The sequence below is a fragment of the Oppia nitens genome, unplaced genomic scaffold (assembly GCF_028296485.1).
Source record: "Oppia nitens isolate AA-2021 unplaced genomic scaffold, nextdenovo-longstitch-racon4-pilon3 scaffold1_pilon_pilon_pilon, whole genome shotgun sequence".
Lineage (NCBI taxonomy): Eukaryota > Metazoa > Arthropoda > Arachnida > Sarcoptiformes > Oppiidae > Oppia > Oppia nitens.
Window position 1 is genome coordinate 8,242,059 of NW_026533199.1, and position 19,703 is coordinate 8,261,761.

Here is a 19,703-nt window from a genome sequence, read left to right on the forward strand (position 1 = left end):
TAATCTCAAAGCAAAAAATATATAAAATTGCAAAACAATTCTTCAAAAAGGGACGATTTTTATTATATGTATAAAATGTTTACTAAGTATCGCATCACTAGATGGAGAATCTCATACAATAACTGATGAGTCATAACATAGTATAGCAATCTGTGCTCTAATAGCTGTTTAAGCGATACATACTTTCCAGTGAATGCATTCATACCAAATAAAATAGGCATAAATGGGATCAATAACTGAAAGGATAGTTTCCATAGAAATGTCTTACAAAGTAATTGCACAATGAGTTATGTAATCATATATTTGAATTAAAAAACAAATTTTAATAATTATTGTTTACAATTGAGAATTTTATTTTATAATTTGTTATGAAATATTATTCATAAATATACAATTTAAAGTCAATCATTTCTAAAATAGTCAAAAATTGTCTTATGTTTATGAAAATACCAATAATTTTACTATCAGTGGTGCAATTAAAAAATAATTAATAACTCAAAACTAATCACAATATATCAAATTTAACTATTTATTAATGTTAATTACATAATTGAAGTTCAATTAGTAATTAAGTCGCTATTATGCATGAAAATTTAGTGTCAAATAATAATCATCTATTGTTTGATCCGATAAATACAATTATATCATTTTACAAATGGTGCAATACTTTTGCCGGTATGTTATTTAATATCATATTAATAAATTATATATACAATATATTATGAAAATTTGTGTATGTAATAACTAAACTGAATTTTTATAAGTTTTGTTTTATAAGTTAACAAAATCTTTAAATAATTTAAAAATAATGAAAGTTATACTAAACTTACTTTTATTTATGTCTATTTGTAAATGAAGTTTAATATAGTATAATCTTTTTATTGTTATTATTCATAAATTATTTGATAGAAATTATTTTTCATTATATAAAATATAATATTTTTAAAAATATTCACTTACATACATATAAAAATATACAGAATAAACTATTGACTATTAAAATGTAATACAATTTGTCAATATTATATACAATATATATCACTTATAAATATATATATATATATATGCATTATTTACTTTTTTAAATCATTAAACAAATAATTACATATTTTTAATAATGGCAAATGACCAATATAATTTCAAATATAATCTAATAATAACTTTATATAATATTTAGATAACATTTATTAATAAGAAATTTAATATGCATTACTACTTTAGTTAAACCCATTTTAATATTACTTCAATATTTTTTTTTAAATTTTAATTTATAAATAATAAAACATTATTTTATTATATAATTATTTTATATATAATACAGATCCACGTCTAAAGTCATGGCCATTGATGGACAGTCCATTGCCAACATTTTTTGTTATTAGTATATACTTTATAATAGTTAAATATGGACCTATTTATATGAAATCAAGACAACCTTATAAATTAAAATGGTTTTTAATACTCTATAATTTTGGTATAACTTTATTCAATGGTTGGATGGCTTTTGAAGTATATATAAATATTTTTATTTGTAAAAAAGATTTATTAAATAATATAAATATAGCGTATATATTAATATTATAATACCGTATAAGCTTTAGCGTATTGATAGCTAAAAAATATTTTATTAAATTAATATATTATAAAGTTTATACTGTATTTAGCTTAAGATATTTAAAGTCTATTTTATTATTTATTTTCAAAATATAAACAGTTTTTATACTGTGGTATTAAACTCAAATATAACTTCATTTGTCAATTGGTCAACACTTCCAACGATGAATATGAAGTCAGAGTAAGTTTTTAAATTAAAATGTAATAAATAACAAGTAAATTGTGTTTTAAATTTGCATAAAAATATTAATAAACAGTAATTAATAATTATTTAAGCAATTTTTTAAAATTTGTTTTTATTTGATTACATTTGTTAGATAGCAATAGCTATTTGGTGCTATTATTTTTCAAAACTAATTGAATTACTGGACACAGTTTTTTTCATTTTACGAAAAAAACACAATCAATTGACATTTTTACACATTTATCATCACTCATCAATGTTTATATTTTGGTGGGTGGGTGCCAAGTTTGTACCGGGCGGGTCAGCCCTTACCGGAGCAATGGTCAACTGTTTTGTTCATGTAATCATGTATTTCTATTATGGATTGGCAGCAATTGGACCATCAATTAAAAGATTTTTGTGGTGGAAAAAATATTTAACAATTTTACAATTGGTAGCAAAACTTTTAAATATAATTTTCTAAACATAAATAGATTTACATTACAATTATTTCTTTTGTCATTTTATTCAAACTTTTTTTTAGATGCAATTCACAACAGGAGTAGTGTTAGGACTGAATTCCATAATAACTAACTGTCCGTTCACTCGATGGATGCAATATGTCTTTGTTTGCTATGCTTTCAGTTTCATCGTATTGTTTGCAAAGTTTTACCGAAAAGCTTATGTCAATACGGATCAGGTATTGAATTAAATCAATTTTTATATGGAGTCATACGTTAATTAATTTTTTCAATCATTTTAAATTAATCAAACTAATAATACATTTTATTTTTTGACGCCCTCAAGGAATTGCACAATAAAAGTAAGTAATTTTTTTTACTACTTTTACTACTATATTGTAAATATTGAGTTTATTGTCGGTATTATCGGTATTAAAAATTTGAGAAAATAAAAACTTTAGTAAATATAGTAAATGTATATTTGTAGTCATATTATATATACGTTTTCTTGCTATGAATGTATGTGTTTAATGAGTTAATTTAAATGTTGAGCTCAATTGAGTTAATTAGTAAAAGTAATGTTAATTTTTATTCACTTATTTATTCACATTTAATTAGTTCACTTAAGAGATTTTTTTTGAAAAAACATTTTATAATTTTATTATAATATTATTTAATGAAAATTTGTTTCATTTATTTATTGTAAAATAGAATAAAAATTATTTTTTAATAATTTTTAAAATTCTATTTTACAGTATTTTATACAATAAAACCCAAATTAAAAATAAGTATACATTTGATAAATTGATAGATAATACCATTACAATGAATATTAAAAATTATTTGTTATATTATTATTTAACGTAAATGTTTCTTATATGCTATTTATTTGTATACAACATAATCTTTTAATTAACAAACATTAAAAAATACTGTTTTCATTTTACTATGGTTTTAATGCAAGCATAATATAAAAAGATTACTATATTTAATATAGTTTTGTCATAATATTTAAAGACATTACTTATTTAATTATTATATTTTAATACCGCATACATAAATAATTTGTAATTAAAATAAAACTTTAATAAGTTAGTATATTATATTTTATTGTATAATATAATTAGTAAGTAGTATATTAATAGTTAATAAATTATGTAAGTATATTATAATAATACTATATATATATATTATAAACATAATGTTTATATTTGATAGTTATTTATTAATATTATTAATATATGAATAATATATGAATAAAATATTGATAAATTTATAATAATAATAATTTCAAAATTTTATTTATAATAATTTGAATTAATTCTTAAATTGTTTTAATTTTATTTTTATAGGGTCTCAATAAATGGGATGATGTGGGATAAAAAATACATTTAAAATAAAAATTAATAAATGTAATTAATTATCTATTTATATAAAATTTATTACATAAAAGTCTTTCATTTGAATAGAATAATTGCTTTAATTTATAATATGACTAACATTTATAGTATATAAAAATGATATTTTTAATAGTTGCGAATAAAAATCTAATTAACGATTAATTTGCAGATAATAGATATGACACAAAACTAATAATTTTAAATATATAATAATTATATAAATATTTTATAATATATATCTTAATTTGTAAAATAATTAATTGTCTTATCGAATACAGACATTGTAATCTATAATATAACGATATTTAAATTTTAATAAATATTTACAAAAATATTGTATTAACACAATTTTAAGAAATTAATTAAATTAAAATAATTATATATTATATAATTTGTTTATTTATTATTAATACATTTAAACATTTTTTATAGATTTGGATTTTAAAAATAGTTGAAAATAATATTGTATATTAACTAAAGTTTTACTTTTTTAATAAAGGAATAAAACATAAATTGTATGATAAAAGATAATCATAAAATTAAGATCTATTAGAAATTTGTAGGTTTATAATGTATATTATCGTTAGAGTTCAGGCAAATTATGAAGGAAGGAAAGTTCTTTAATAAATTCACTTCAATTTTATTGGAAAACAGAAAAAATATTATTTTTTCCATCTAACGAACAAAGGAAACAAAATATAATTATACTAACTATACTTAAATAATAATAACTATTAAAAAAATAAAATAAAAATATTAAAAACATAAATATTTAGCTTAAAACTTTATAGAAATACCTAAAAATAAAAATTAATTCAATAAATTTTGAATTACTATTTGAGAATACCACTCAATAAATTAATACAATTTGATATAATATAATATGTATTTTTAAACATTATAATAAAATGTGTGATTTATTAGGTGGTAAAACATAAAATAATTTCATTTGGAATTTCTCGGAAATATGAAACTTTTGGTGAATAAAACAAGAAAGTGAATTTGCCTCAACTCTAATTACAACAATTAAATATAATTTTATAGTTAATTTATGATGATTATTAAAAATTATATATTATTTTATTATTTTTTAAATTAAAGTTATTACTAGTGCTTTTCTAAACCTTAATTTTTGTTTTGCTTCGATATTTAAAAAATGTTTCGGTTATAAATTAAAAAATAATAACTTCTACTATTAAATAACATTAAAATTATATCAAGTTAAAATTTTAATTTATAGACAAAATAATAGACAAAATAATTTTTCTGGAGAAAAACACACAAAAAATTCTATAAATGTTTGCTATTTAATACAAATTGTATGAATTGATACAATTAACTGGAAAATAATTAATTGAATCCATAGGAATGTTTTACATTTGTTTATCATAGAAATCAATAAAATGTTATCTATAACACCAATAGGTTTGCAAATATATAGCCATATATTGAGCAACAGTTTGTTTGTCACATAAAAATAATTACTTATATTAGCATAAATTTTAGTCAAGTTTTTCTTAACCTATTATTACATGTAATTTGATATTTAAGTTTTAATTAACAATGTTTTTATATAGTAAAATAATTATTTTGATAAAAAAGACTAATGTTTTATTATTGCCTTATCTATTATCTAATAATATATTATATCACATAAACAAATGACAATTAAGAAAATTTAATTCTCCAAACAAATTAAAATTTTACATAAAATTCTAGAAATTACTATTTATATAAAACTCTTTATTTTGATTACAGAATAACAAATAAATTGAAATTATATTAAAATAAAATATTTAATAAAATATATTAAAACCATAAAGTAATTATTAGTTTATTGAGGACATTATTTTATTAAATTTACTGTTTATAAACTTTATTAATCTTATATCATATAATGATATATTGAATATATAAATCTTTTAAACAATTATATACATATTGAATATCGTTCAAAATATCCAAAATCAAAATATCCAAACTTATAATATCAAAAAACAATTGATCCAATTTAAATAATTAAAATGTAAATATTCAAAATTATTTCTTATAAATCAAAATAATTTATTTTCAATAAATATTTATAATAATAATTGTTACTTTAAATATAAAAATTATTACTTTAAATTGTAATTAGACTAGTTTTGAATATTTTTATTTAAATTAATTCAGTTGAATCAATTGTATTTTGATATTATAAGTTTGGATATTTTAGATGCGACTGAAATATACTATATTTATTGAATGAATAAAAATTATATTTTAAAATAATTATTAATATATTAATAGTTATTTTGATGAATTCGTAAAAGACATTTTGAATTCTATATTTTCATTCGATTTCCAGATTTTATTAATTTTCAAATTTTGAATTCAGATTTGGATAAAACCTCATAATATAGTTATAGAATATTATTATAAAGTTTTGTACTTAACTTGAATACAAAATGGCGGTCAAAATAAAAAAGTTTAAATTTTGAACTTATTTGCAAATAATTATCACAATATGAATAAGATATTTGAATACATTGTAAAGATGATTATAAAAATATTTAAAATATATTATTTTATTCTACAATCGTTTTACTTATTAAATACATAAATAATTTATTATAAGAATATAATGAATTAACAATTTAGTAACAATTCCTACAAAATTTATATATTTATCTAACACTATATATTCAAGTTTTTCTTTTGTTTAAAAAAGTTATTGTGGACTCTGAAGTAAATAAAATATTTAATCAATTATACTGTAATTTATAAATATAGTTTTTTATTGTATTGAAATATTGATATTATATTATTATAATAAAAATATAGCTTAATTATTTTTAATTTATAAAATGCTTGGTAGTAAAAATATTGATAATTAAAATAAACTTATTTAAATAAAGTATATTTTTGTGACTCAATTTTTATTCTCACAGTCAATAATAGCTTACAATAAAACAATTGAATATTTTAGTTCACAAATAGTCGATCACTCAAAATATATACTTAACTGTCATATGATGTGAAATACACATACAGTTAAACAACACTACGATATACTGTATTACGTGATTGAGTTAGAAAATTGCACTCAATATGAGTGACCAATACATATGTCCATCAACTTTATCCATACAACAGCTATTATATTGATAGCAAAAAAAGTAATTTTGAAAATAAAACTAAAATAGTATTCAATTTTATTGAAATTATAGATTATGAATCTATACTTTAAAGCTTATAAATAGTTATGAATGAATATAGTGTATGATAGAAATTATTTGTTATATATTGTATATACAATATACTGTTTGATACTATTTTTATAAATAACTTTTTTCAGATTAGCATAAGATAAGAATATTTATTCTCAATTTATAAATATTTTCATTATTAGAAAAATATTTATTAAATACAAAAATTTTAAATATATATTTAATGAAACATAAGATGAACATCACATGTAATTTTCATTAATTATCACTTAATTTGTTTTTAAAAATATATAAAATACTTACAGTATCATACTATAAAAGCTTAAAGTACTGTATATTTTGTATGACTAAAACAATCGCTATTGTATTACTAACTGTAAATACTGTATAGTTAATGTCGTGTATGTTAAATGTATATAAAATTATGAGAAAAGTGTATCAATCGATATATTAATTAATCAAATAATTTATGCAGTGTTTGAAAAATCGGATTTTTGTGATATCTTGTGAATAAAACAGTATTTTGAGATAATTTAATATATTAAATGATGTTAAAAACCAATCAGTTTTTTTTGATGGTATTGGAGCTCAGGTCGGATCTGTGTATACATGCGCTGCTCTATCACACGGTCTGTTTGTCTATAATATTGCCATTAATTCGCACAGATTTTTCTCTCGCATTACTTTTACTATATATTTCGGTGTAAACCTTATAAACAAAATTTATAGAAATTGCTATTAATTTTTTCTAAAAAAGATAAACACTAGTAATAAATTTTTAAAAATAATTTCAGGTATATTATTGATATATAATATTATAATAGCTATTTAACTTTTGCATTTTATATAGTGATAATAATTGTTTTCATTGTTAATAAGTTAATTTACTGTAAGTAAAACAACTATTATCGTTTTTATGCATTCAAATTAAACTTTTATTGTCTATTTTTATTATATTGTTTAATAAAAAAAAAACAGGAATTTGGTATAAAAGTCGATTTGTTTCTCACTTTTTGTTGTTGTTGTTGTAATTACATGTAAGTAAAAACATGTTATTTGAAGTAGTTTTTATTCAATTGATAGGTAAAATCAATTTACATTAATTATATTTTTTCTAAGTGTCTGCACATATCAATGTTGTTGTTGTTTTTATAAACATCTTATTAGTAAATGTGTGGAAAATAGTGAATCTTTTCAGAAAATATATTGATTATTGAAAGTGTGATTTCAAAAAACATATCACATTTGTTACAAAAATGCCGAAACTATTGCTCACAATATATGGATTACACTTATTGAATGACTTTTATCACAAAGTAAGTTATTTTTGATGACAGCATTGCTTTTATATTAGTAAAAGTCATAATAATTTAATTCATAGATTTATTTTACAAAATATTTATTATTATATAATATTGTTAATTATTTTTATAGTTATTTGTTAGTTAGTTATAAACTTTATTTATAAGTTTTTTACAATATTTTTTAATATATAAAAATAAATATTTCTGTTACTATTAATAATATTTGCATTCATTATACAATTATTATTATAAAAATTATGGCAACTGATCAATAAATGTTTTTATATCTAAAAATAATTACCGGTAATATACAGTAGTATAATACTGCACTACAGTATACTATATTAACTGTTGTATTAAATGTATTAATACTGATATAATTAACAATTATCAAAACAGATAAAATAAAGATTATTATTTAAAAAAAATATTGACATCACATGTGATTGGAAGTGATGTGATGGCAGACCCTCTTTGGTTGGATAAGAATAATCTGACAAATATTAAATTGAATGAATTCTTTGAATTGGATTCATTGGATGCGTTTGGACCTAAAGTACAGGCATTTCTTATTGCTTTATATTCATTGACAACATTTCTAGCGTTTACGGGAAATAGTTTAGTCATTTTGGTTGAATTGTATGGCAAAAGATCGGCCAGAAATCTACGAAAATTTCTTATAAATTTAGCCATTAGTGACATATTAATTGGTGTCTTAGTCGTGCCATTTATTTACACTGATTTTATGCTTGTGAGTAATTTTTATTATAATATTACTATTTTATAAATTTGTTTATTTAAATTATATACTATAATTTATTAATAATTTTATTAATTAATTAGTTTTATATATCAATATGATAATTATTAATTATATATAAATAAACAGTATTTAATTATTTTTAAATCGTGATAATATGATATATTGTTGATAATTTTAATAAAAACATTTTTTTTGTTTATTTTTAACATTTTTTAATGTTTATCTTAAAATAATTTGAAAAATATACTGCACTTTGTAAATATTTATTACTATTTTTTAAAAACTATATAAAATTAATTTCAATTTAATATAAATTTAATTTAAATAATACTATAAAATATATGATTTGTATAAATATTAATAATATAATTATATGATATATTAATATTTGTCAATTGATATACTATTTAAAGGGTCGTTGGATTTTCAGTTTGATTTTATGTCCGATCGCACAATTCGTTCAATTGTTATCAGTATTTGTCACAACATATACCTTAACGGCTATTGGAATTGAAAGGTAGTATTATTGACAATATTTTTAATTATTAGACAATTTTTATAATAAAGTTTACAATAGTATCTAAATATATAATACTTTTGCTAAGACCCCAAAATTGCTTACAAATACAGCATTATTGTGAAATTTTGTTTGACATAATAATTTAGAGATAAATGATTATACTGTATATTGTGTCTATAAAATTAAATTACTGTATAGGTATATATAAATTATATTGCATTTTTATATAATAATTGTATATTTTATATATTTATTATATTTTTATATGTTATATATAATACATAATCATTTGATTATGTAATGAAACCTTTGTGATGAATAAGTGATCGCTATTTACAAATGCATTTTGTAAACTGTTTTGACAATAAATACTGTATTACTAATACAATACAATCAAATGTTTATAAATATATATCTTAAACGGAGAAAACATCTCTTTAATGAAGTGTTACATTAAATGATAATAATATTGTAAATAGAAAACATATAAATTGTTATTTTATTATAAACAATATTTACTGCTATTATGAAATATTGAATAAATAATAAAATAGTTATTGCAATTATAAAATATTAGTATAAAATAATAAGTTTTAAACAACAGTTTTAAATAATATATATAAAAACACACTTTATTTAGATAATAGATATGATTAGAATAACTGACAAGAATAATGATATTTTTATTTACAAAAAATATAGAGAATATTATTTTATACATAAATTTATATTTCAATTATTATGATGTATTTAAAATAATTTTTACAAAAAATATATTTTAATGAAATATATTAAACAAACATGTATTTAAATACAGTAATTTATATAAATATAGTAAATCTAGTAATTTGTTATTAATTCAAAAAAAGTTTAAGTGAATAATAAATTTTATAAATAAAAATAAAATTTTGAGAATTTATAATTTTCTATAATAAACAATAAATTGGATTAAAATTCGATTGTTAATATAAAACTAATGAATTTATATATAGATATTATTACAAATATTTATATAATTAATGTAAATTTAACAACAAATATTATAGATATCTATTAAATAGTGAATTGAGTTTATAATTAATTGATATATTATATATTGGCTATTATTATTTAGATATTTGTTATAATATATCAAATAAAAATTATTTACATTTACAATACTTTAAAGCATATAAAAATAATTAAATCTATAAGTAAACTCTATTGATTTATTTAATTTTTATAAATAAGTTGAAAAATGTGTATATAAAAAATCACAATTAAATCAAAATTAATAAAATTTTAACATAATATTAATGAAATGTCACACAAATATGCATTTATCATAAAATCGAGGAATTCTTTAATTATATGAGATGTCTATACAAATATCTATTTGTCTTTTGACCTCATTTTCGGATCAATCGATTATTTGAAATGTTTTATATAAATAATGATAAATAGTTTACATTTAATTTATAAATGAAAAAATCAAGTAAATTAAACAAATAATTATATAGATATTTACATATTTTATTTGTTAGATATATAGCAACCCTTCATCCTCTATCGTATCCAAATATATGGTTGCGATCGCATTGTAATCTTATATTACAAATCGGTTGGATATTCGGTACAATAATGGCTTCCGTAGCGGTAATCCACACAAAAGCCGTACCATTTAGTTATAAAAATGAGACGTATTATGACTGTCGTCAAGACGTCGGATGGACTGACAGTGATTTCAAAGTTTATATCGTTTTCTCGTTTGTCGTCACCTTTTTGTTGCCAATGCTTTTCATAACCATCTCTTATGGAGCTATAGCTCGACGTCTCCTGAAGTGTCCATTTCTTAACACATCGTCCGGTGTTTTCTACGACAAACGTAACTCAGAGTTTATCAACAAAATTAAAGTAAGTTTAACTAATGTATTAACTAATCATAATTCAAATAATATCAAAAATAATAATATAAATGTAATAAATCTATTATAATATTCAATTGTTTGAAACTTTTTTTGCAATTGAGTGTACATTTATTTCTAATTATTCAATTTATTAACTTTACTATAATTATTATTAATATTATTTAGTCTAATATTATTATAGTAACTTAACTAATATAATAATTATAGTAATAGTTTTAAAAATGTTGTTATAAAAAGTTAGTATAAATATTTTGTAAATTGTATAAATTGTATAAATTAGATAAAATTGTTATATTTGATGAATTTTATTATTAAAGGTATTCAAAATGTTGGTTTTGGTGGTCATAATGTTTGTGGGCTGTTGGCTACCAATGAAGGTGTTTATGTTGATAATGGCCTTTTGGCCCGAGTTTGTTGAGATCGACACTATTTATGTTTATTACGCTTATTATGGCTTTTATTTTGTCTGTCATTTCCTCGCAATGGCCAATAGGTCTGTTGTACTGTACTTTCATTGTCACAATCAATAGACACTTCAAATAAATTGATTAATGCTTTATTTATTTATTTATCAAATATTTTTAATGTATAGTTTTGTCAATCCAATCATTTACTGTTTTATGAGCAAAAGTTTCAGGGTAAGTTTCTATATTACTTACATTTTTTTATAACTTAATCGACTAATTTCAATATCTATAAATTATTGCTAAAATTATTGTTTATTGTAGTTTAATTTATTATTAACTATTTAAATAAGTACTTAATTTTTATAATTAAATTTTAATATTCAATAAACATATGATTTGTTATTAGCTTAGTCATAAATTGTTATTATTAAGTGATAAATTGTTATTATAAATATAATTAAGTTTACAAATGATAAACTCCTGACTTTTACATTATAAAGATTATCACATTTTATTACGTGTTGTGTCATTCATTTATTACTATTTAATTTGTTTTATTTTTAAAACAATAATTTTTTGATTAAAAAAATTTGCTAGGATATTTAAATAAATAATATAGTATTAAATTTATTTTTATTATAAATGTTTTTATTTTATTGGGTTTAAATGTTTTCAAAATTGTTTATTTTTTAATAGTTTTATTCTATATAAATACTTCTATATTTCTATGCTATAAATAATTCAATATAGATTTTAACCTATAGTTATTGAACTCAGTTTTTTGAACTTATAATGCTATTTATATGCTATTATTTAATTATATTCATATTAATAAAATCATAAATATCAAACAAACAAATACAACAACAAAAAACAAATATTTATAGCATTATAATGTCAATAAATTGGATTAACCGTTAAATGATTATTAGGAATCTTTTTTCAATTATTTTATTTATACTTTTGTATTTACAAAATTTCAGATAAAAAATTTAATAAAATTCAATTGCATTTTTTGACAAAATACTACAAAATTAATGTAAAGTTATATGAATTATATTGCAAAAATATTTTAGGAATTATTAAACTAATCAATTATAAATAGTTGATGATTTATATATGAAAAAATTAATTATATTATTATAATCTAATATGTAATAAAAATAAATGATTAATTATTTATTTTATTTTGTCTTATGTTAATATGTTTTGTATAACATTATATGACTTAATCCAACATTACATACAGTATAGTATATCTTCATATTTGCTTACATAAGACTAAACATCTTTGAGTATATATATAAACAATTATACAGTTATAATATACTGTTAGGATTTGGCAATCATTTCAAATTTAGATGCACTCATATTAAGTACAGTACATAATATTTGTTTAATTGTATAAATCAATGATATATGATTGCAATCATATTCAAAGATTATGTCATCGAATATAATAATATATTTATAAACTTTTATTTGCATGTGTTGTTTACTATAAATTTTTAAAAAATTCTAACAATAGATACAAACATTATTTTTAGTTTTATTAAACTAAATAAAAGATTATTCAAACATTATTATTTATTTATAAATAGTCTCTAACTGTCCTAGCCATATAGTTTAATTTTTAGAAATTGAAATAATTTTATAATTTAAGTCTATTAAAAGTAATAATAATAATAATAACAAAATAGTTGGAGTTGAATTTCATAAGTGTCTGTATATTGACTTATGATCTAAATGTTTACAATTTTTTCCTCGACATAAGTTAACAATTATATAAAAATGAACAAATCATGTGATGGTATTTATTATATTAATAATATTATATAATAATATTAGACAACATATGTAGCTCTCGACCTAAATCTTGATTAAAATGCTTTTATAAATTTTTTTTCTCTAACTATTTATCAGTATATAATAATGTACTGCAATGAAGTTAATTACATATGTGTTATAAATGAATTAAGATTTAAGATATAATAAGTTATTAAATAAAATTAATGTTACATTCAATTCAATAGTCTTATGATAAAAGCGTGAAAATGTTTTTTATTTATTTAATTAATGTATATAAATGTGAATCATTAAAGACATTTAAGAATTAAATAACTTTAAAAATAATTGTAATTTTTAATACTTAAAATTATATATTTTGATTAATATGTCATTTTTTGTAGTAAAGATATGATAAAAAGTAAATTTATTTTTTTAGAGTTAGTAAATGACGTATAAATTGTAGACAAATTTATGTAAATTATGATATTAAGTAATAATTGAAATAATAAATTAAACAAAACAGTTGTGTTATATAAATATTGTTTGTAAAGTTCTTTTATATTTATTATAAATATTTTGTGAATTACTATACCATAAAAGGCAAACATTATTAGACAACCATAATATAAAAATGCACTAAAATGAACTATGAGTATATTAGAAAATTACATAATATCAAGGTATTTATATACAATAGATGTCTAATAAAGTTTGCCTTTTACTGTATAATAAGTTATAGCTATAGCTATGTTTTTTCGATAGTTAAAATGGCCAAAATCGGTCGGGAAATTGGGATATAAATCGGGAAATTAAATTTTGTTTTTTCTTATAGTACTAATAATAAATAGTTTATATGTCACACAATCGGTTATATTTGCTAAAAATAATTTATTTTCAGTTTTTAATTGATCATAAAAATGCATTTAGTTTTTATTTATAAACTATACTTTTTAGTACTACAATTGTAAACAAAAAAAAATACATTAATTAATTTAAGTTTTACAGTAAATATTTTTACAATACATACAAAACTAGTTTTTATAGCAAAATATTATCTAAAATGTGTTTTCCTCTCAATACATATCATCTCATTCATTGCTATTGAGTTAATATTGTATTATATGTATCGCTAATATTGTAATTAATATGTATTTAAGGGTTATATCTAGTGTTGGCAAAAAAGAGAAATTTATAAAATAATAGAGAAATTTCTATTTATGTGATCCCCATGGTTAATTTTGTTTTCTCGATATTTGTTATTTTTATCATTGTTTTTATAAGTAATATTTAAATATTAGTATCAGTATTTTAATTATTAATTAAAGTAAAGAATTTATTTATTTAATTATACTAAACTATGATATAATAAAATGATGAATAAAATTTTACAAAACTGATTATTATTAAATAATTATAATTATTTATATAGGTATCCCATTTGTATAATAGTATTATACAGTAATCTACATTATATAGTACTGAAAACGGCAAACTTTATTAGACACCCATTATATAAATTCATTGATATTATGTAATTTTAGAATATACTAATAGTTGATTTTAATGCATTCATATATTATTGGTGTCTAATAAAGTTTGCCTTATACTATATAATATTATAAACTAGGGAGCATAGAAAATGAGAAATAAATTATGTTAAATTAAATAATCAAAAAATAATTAATTTTTTCCCCATTGGCCGCAATACAGGCTTCAATGCGGTTAGGCATACTGCCGATTAAGGAATCTAGATATTGTGGGACATCATTATCCCAAATATCTTGAATTATGGCCCTCCAGTTATCAATGGATCGGTCAGTCCTCATTTCCAACTTATCCTTCATTAACTTCCATAGATTTTCTATGGGATTGAGGTCGGGTGAGTTGGCTGGCCAGGAAAGCACTTCATACCCGTTGCTTTCCAACCACTCTTTGGTGTTCCTGACCGTATGGGGATTGCATTGTCCTGTTGTAAGACAAAACCCTGGTGATACAATGACCAAATGGATTATATGTGCTCATGAAAGACATCTTGGTATCCCTCAGCGTTGAGATGTCCTCTTATAACGGACAATGTTGTCATACCTCTCGCGCTGATACCTCCCCAAACCATATAGGCCCATGTTTTTGGGTTGGTTTTGATGGTCTAGTTCTTCCCCATCTTTTCAATTTTCTTCTGTAAACTTGAAAACTGCTTTCATCAGTAAATGCGACTATAGACCAGTCCCAATTTCGGTTTTGGCGGCACCACTGAACCCGATTTGCCTTTTGTTGTGGGGTTAGATTTGGCGTCAACTTCGGGTGCCATTTGAAGATCCCAGACCTCTTTAGTGACCGGGAAACAGTCCATCTGGACACTAGAGGACTTCCTCTCTGGGCTGCTTTGGTTGCAATAGCAGATGAACTCCAGAGGTCGTGATTTATGGCCAATTGTGTGATCCTTCGGCGGTCACTAGAGTTGAGTTTTGACACTTCCTGTTCCCGGCTTCCTTTGGATCCCATTTCCCGATTCGATTTTATTGATGACCGTACAAACTGTTGCTGAAGGTATCTTGGTCATCTCAATGATCTCTCTGGCATTTTTAATGGTGTTGTTCCAGTGCCAGAGGATTGTTTGCCGAGCGGTGGTTTGCGGACTTACCATTATTAAAAAGACGTGAATATTGGTTATTTGTTTGCATCTAATATATGATGTGATATATTGTTTTAAACCTCATTTTTCACGCTATTTAATAGACGTAATAAATGGTAAACAAAATATTTAAAATAAAACTGTTTATTCAAACTATTGTTTGAATTTATCATTTTCTTTGCTCACAAGTTTATGTATAGTATTATATGTCTCATTAATATATTTATAGTTTTACAATATCTATTGATATGGGGATCCCATAGTATAACAATAAAGTTAAATTTTTATAGAAATTTATTCCTTAGAAACTTTCTCAGGAAAATTTATTAGAAACTTTCTATTTGCCCATCTCTAGTTATATCAATCAATATTTAGCGAATTTCGGGAAAAACACACTTAAATAGTGTTTTTCGAGATTTTGTCAAAAAACACCATAAATCGGGAAAACAATAGGCGTTAATTTCATTCAAAATGTTTCCATATTTCTATAAATATTAAATTCCCGACGATTTAATAAATAATAAAGTTTCGGGAATTCCCGAAGAAGCATAGCTTTAGTTATAGCTAATAAATATTACGTATTTTTAATTTTTTAGCATTTATAATAATCATTATTAACCATGTTCATTTTAATTAAACACAATCTCCTGTTAATAAAAATTAATAACAAATAGTTTCATAAAGAGTTTAATTTGTTTAATTAAGTCTAAACCAAAATATAATTATATAAAAATGTGTGATTTCTAAGCGATCAATAATAGTTTTTTTTAACTTACTGTATAATTGTATAAATAATAATATATTTATATATTATTTATAAACTTATTTGGATTAGAATTACTGTATGATATTTTTATTAAAATAATTGTTATTTTAACTAAGGTTTTTGTATTACTATTTTTTATATAAATTGATTTTAAATTCACTTATAAGTAAAATTTTAAAATTACTGTAAGTAAATGGATTTAAAAAAACTTTTTTATTTTATATACAGTATTTTATTGTAGTAAACAGTCATAATAGAAAAAATATTAAATTATAAATTATATTTAATTTTTTTCAATAAATCAATAATTCTATCTTATTTTAAGATAGTTCGATGTATTTTAGTTAAAATGTATTCATGATTTTTTTTTGTGTTATAACTTATAAGTTAGAGTTAGCAAAAAGAGACATTTTAAAAATAATTGAGAAATTTCTAGAAGTTTTTAAAGGAAACATATTATGTATCAGTTTTACATTATATACTGTTTTTATAGTGATTCCATATTACAATAAAAAATAAAATTTATCTATAGAAATTTTCTTAATAATTTTAATAGAAATTTTTATTTGTCCATTTTTAGTTATCGTAGAAAAAATATATTATTTATATAAATTTTTGGTCTATTATTGTGGAATATAAAAATAAATTTGTTATAATTCAGTTTTTTATTTTTATAAAAATCAGAAATATTCTTTAAAATACAATATATTCTTAAGTAATAAATATTACAATTTTTCAATTAACTGAAAATTGAGATTCTTGTGGAATATCATTTAAAAAATTATTTATAACTTTAATTTTTTAAATTTTTTAAATTGATATAATTTTTATCATTTATTTTCATAGATTCTATATTTGGTTTTATTTATTACAATATCTACTTTTATTATATTATTGAATAGATTTTTCTACACTTAATGTTATTAAATAAAATATGTATATTTTTATTATAATTTCTTATTAAAACTTGTTAATCACTTCAAACAGCGCAATATATTATAATATTAATTTATTGTATATTATCTTAATTAAATAAATGATCGATTATAATGTAAAAATAACTATTACTGTAAAATATATTAAATATAAAATTTATTTTTATATACAGATACAAAATTGAATTAACCGCAAAGTTAATATTATTGCGTTGTAATACTGTATTTAATAATGTACTGTATTTTTATTTTTTATATATAATTTAAGTCTAGACTCGTTTTATACATGTACTATAAATAAGTGTTTTTTAGAAAAACAACAACTATTCAAAACTATAACAAATCATTATTGTAATACAAAAGACTTACTGATAAGGTTTTAACGATAATTATAGGACACAACATATTTTTGTTAGACATACAGTATAAGTGCTATAAATTATTATAAAATATAAATAATTTATTTTTTATATTCAATAATAAACTAAATATTTACTATTAATTAAAGTTTGTGATAAAACTTATTAATATTAATATAATAATAAAATTATATAAATATGTTAACAAATTGCAGAATCTTATGGATAGAATACAACAGAAATCACTTTTACTATATATTATAATAGAAAACTAAATGACATTTAGTTACCAAAATAACATCAACTAATTTAAATCACTTAATTTTTATATTAAAAAGATTATTGTTTATTAAATTTTATATATATTATAGAGATTTAAGTACTAGTTTAAAAAATTATTATTACTAGTAATAGACATGGATTTTAAAATAATCTTTTAGCTTATACTAAAATAAAAAAAAGGTTAACTCTTGACATTTGTTAGTTAACTTTAAAATATCTGATATGAAATAATTTTATAAAAGTTTGTCAACAAATTATTTAAAAATAAATAAATAGTTTATTTATAAAATTATTTTAAATTATAGGCCGATTTGATTGATCTATTGATGTTAGTCTGCAGTAGATTTTCAATACCTCCGACGCGAACATCGGATCTAAAGGCAACCTCTTAAACAACACATCAATAATATCATGAAAACTATTTTGATATTTAATAAAAGATATAAACATATTATACCTTATTATACTTATATTGGATATTATATTATAATAAAATAAAAACTATCATTTTTTACATCATTGTTACACATTTTTCAATTTGAAATCAAATTTATAAATACATATACTTTATATTTAAAATGCCTTAAATGTTTTTTCATTTAAAATTATTATTTTTTCACAAATGTTTTTTCTCATTAATCTTATACTGTAATTAAATAATATTCTTAAAATTATTAATTTTTTTATATTACAATGTATATAAACAATTTTGTTGTATAAATTATATATTAGCTTTAATCATATTGACTTTATTGATAATGATATCATATAATTAATGATTTGATAAATAATAATTTATTTTCATTTACTTCTCATGAATATAATTTATATATTATTTAATTATTAAAATATTTTATATTTTGTTATTAATACACACATAAAAACAAAAATATTACAATTTTTATTTTATTAAATAAATTATTGTTATTATAACTTATTTTAAATATTTAATGGTATGATATGTTGATGTTTATAAACCAGTATTTAACATTTTATTGATCTCTCTGTATACAGTATATACTAGTGATTAAAATTACAAATAAAAAAATATATTTTTATTAAATAATAATTTATGTAAAGAAATTTGATAAATTAAAAATTTAATCTTGTATTTATATAATTCTAAAAATTTAAAAATGTGGTTGAAATAATTTTTAACTTTTAAATAAGAAAATTATCATTATATTAATAGC

General features: G+C 19.7%; 2 protein-coding genes across 2 annotated transcripts; both read left to right on the forward strand.

Moving 5' to 3' along the window:
- Positions 1–223: 223 nt before the first annotated feature.
- Positions 224–3,620, forward strand: LOC128966517 (elongation of very long chain fatty acids protein 4-like). The gene is made up of 5 exons (XM_054313367.1): positions 224–271; positions 1,715–1,789; positions 1,932–2,231; positions 2,322–2,477; positions 3,591–3,620. Exons 1-5 carry the CDS (start codon positions 224–226, stop codon positions 3,618–3,620), a joined length of 609 nt encoding a protein of 202 aa, XP_054169342.1.
- A 4,991-nt stretch (positions 3,621–8,611) lies between these two features.
- On the forward strand, positions 8,612–15,321 carry LOC128966518 (G-protein coupled receptor 83-like). The gene is made up of 6 exons (XM_054313368.1): positions 8,612–8,902; positions 9,328–9,431; positions 10,958–11,327; positions 11,659–11,834; positions 11,934–11,979; positions 15,247–15,321. Exons 1-6 carry the CDS (start codon positions 8,612–8,614, stop codon positions 15,319–15,321), a joined length of 1,062 nt encoding a protein of 353 aa, XP_054169343.1.
- The last annotated feature ends 4,382 nt before the right edge of the window (positions 15,322–19,703 follow it).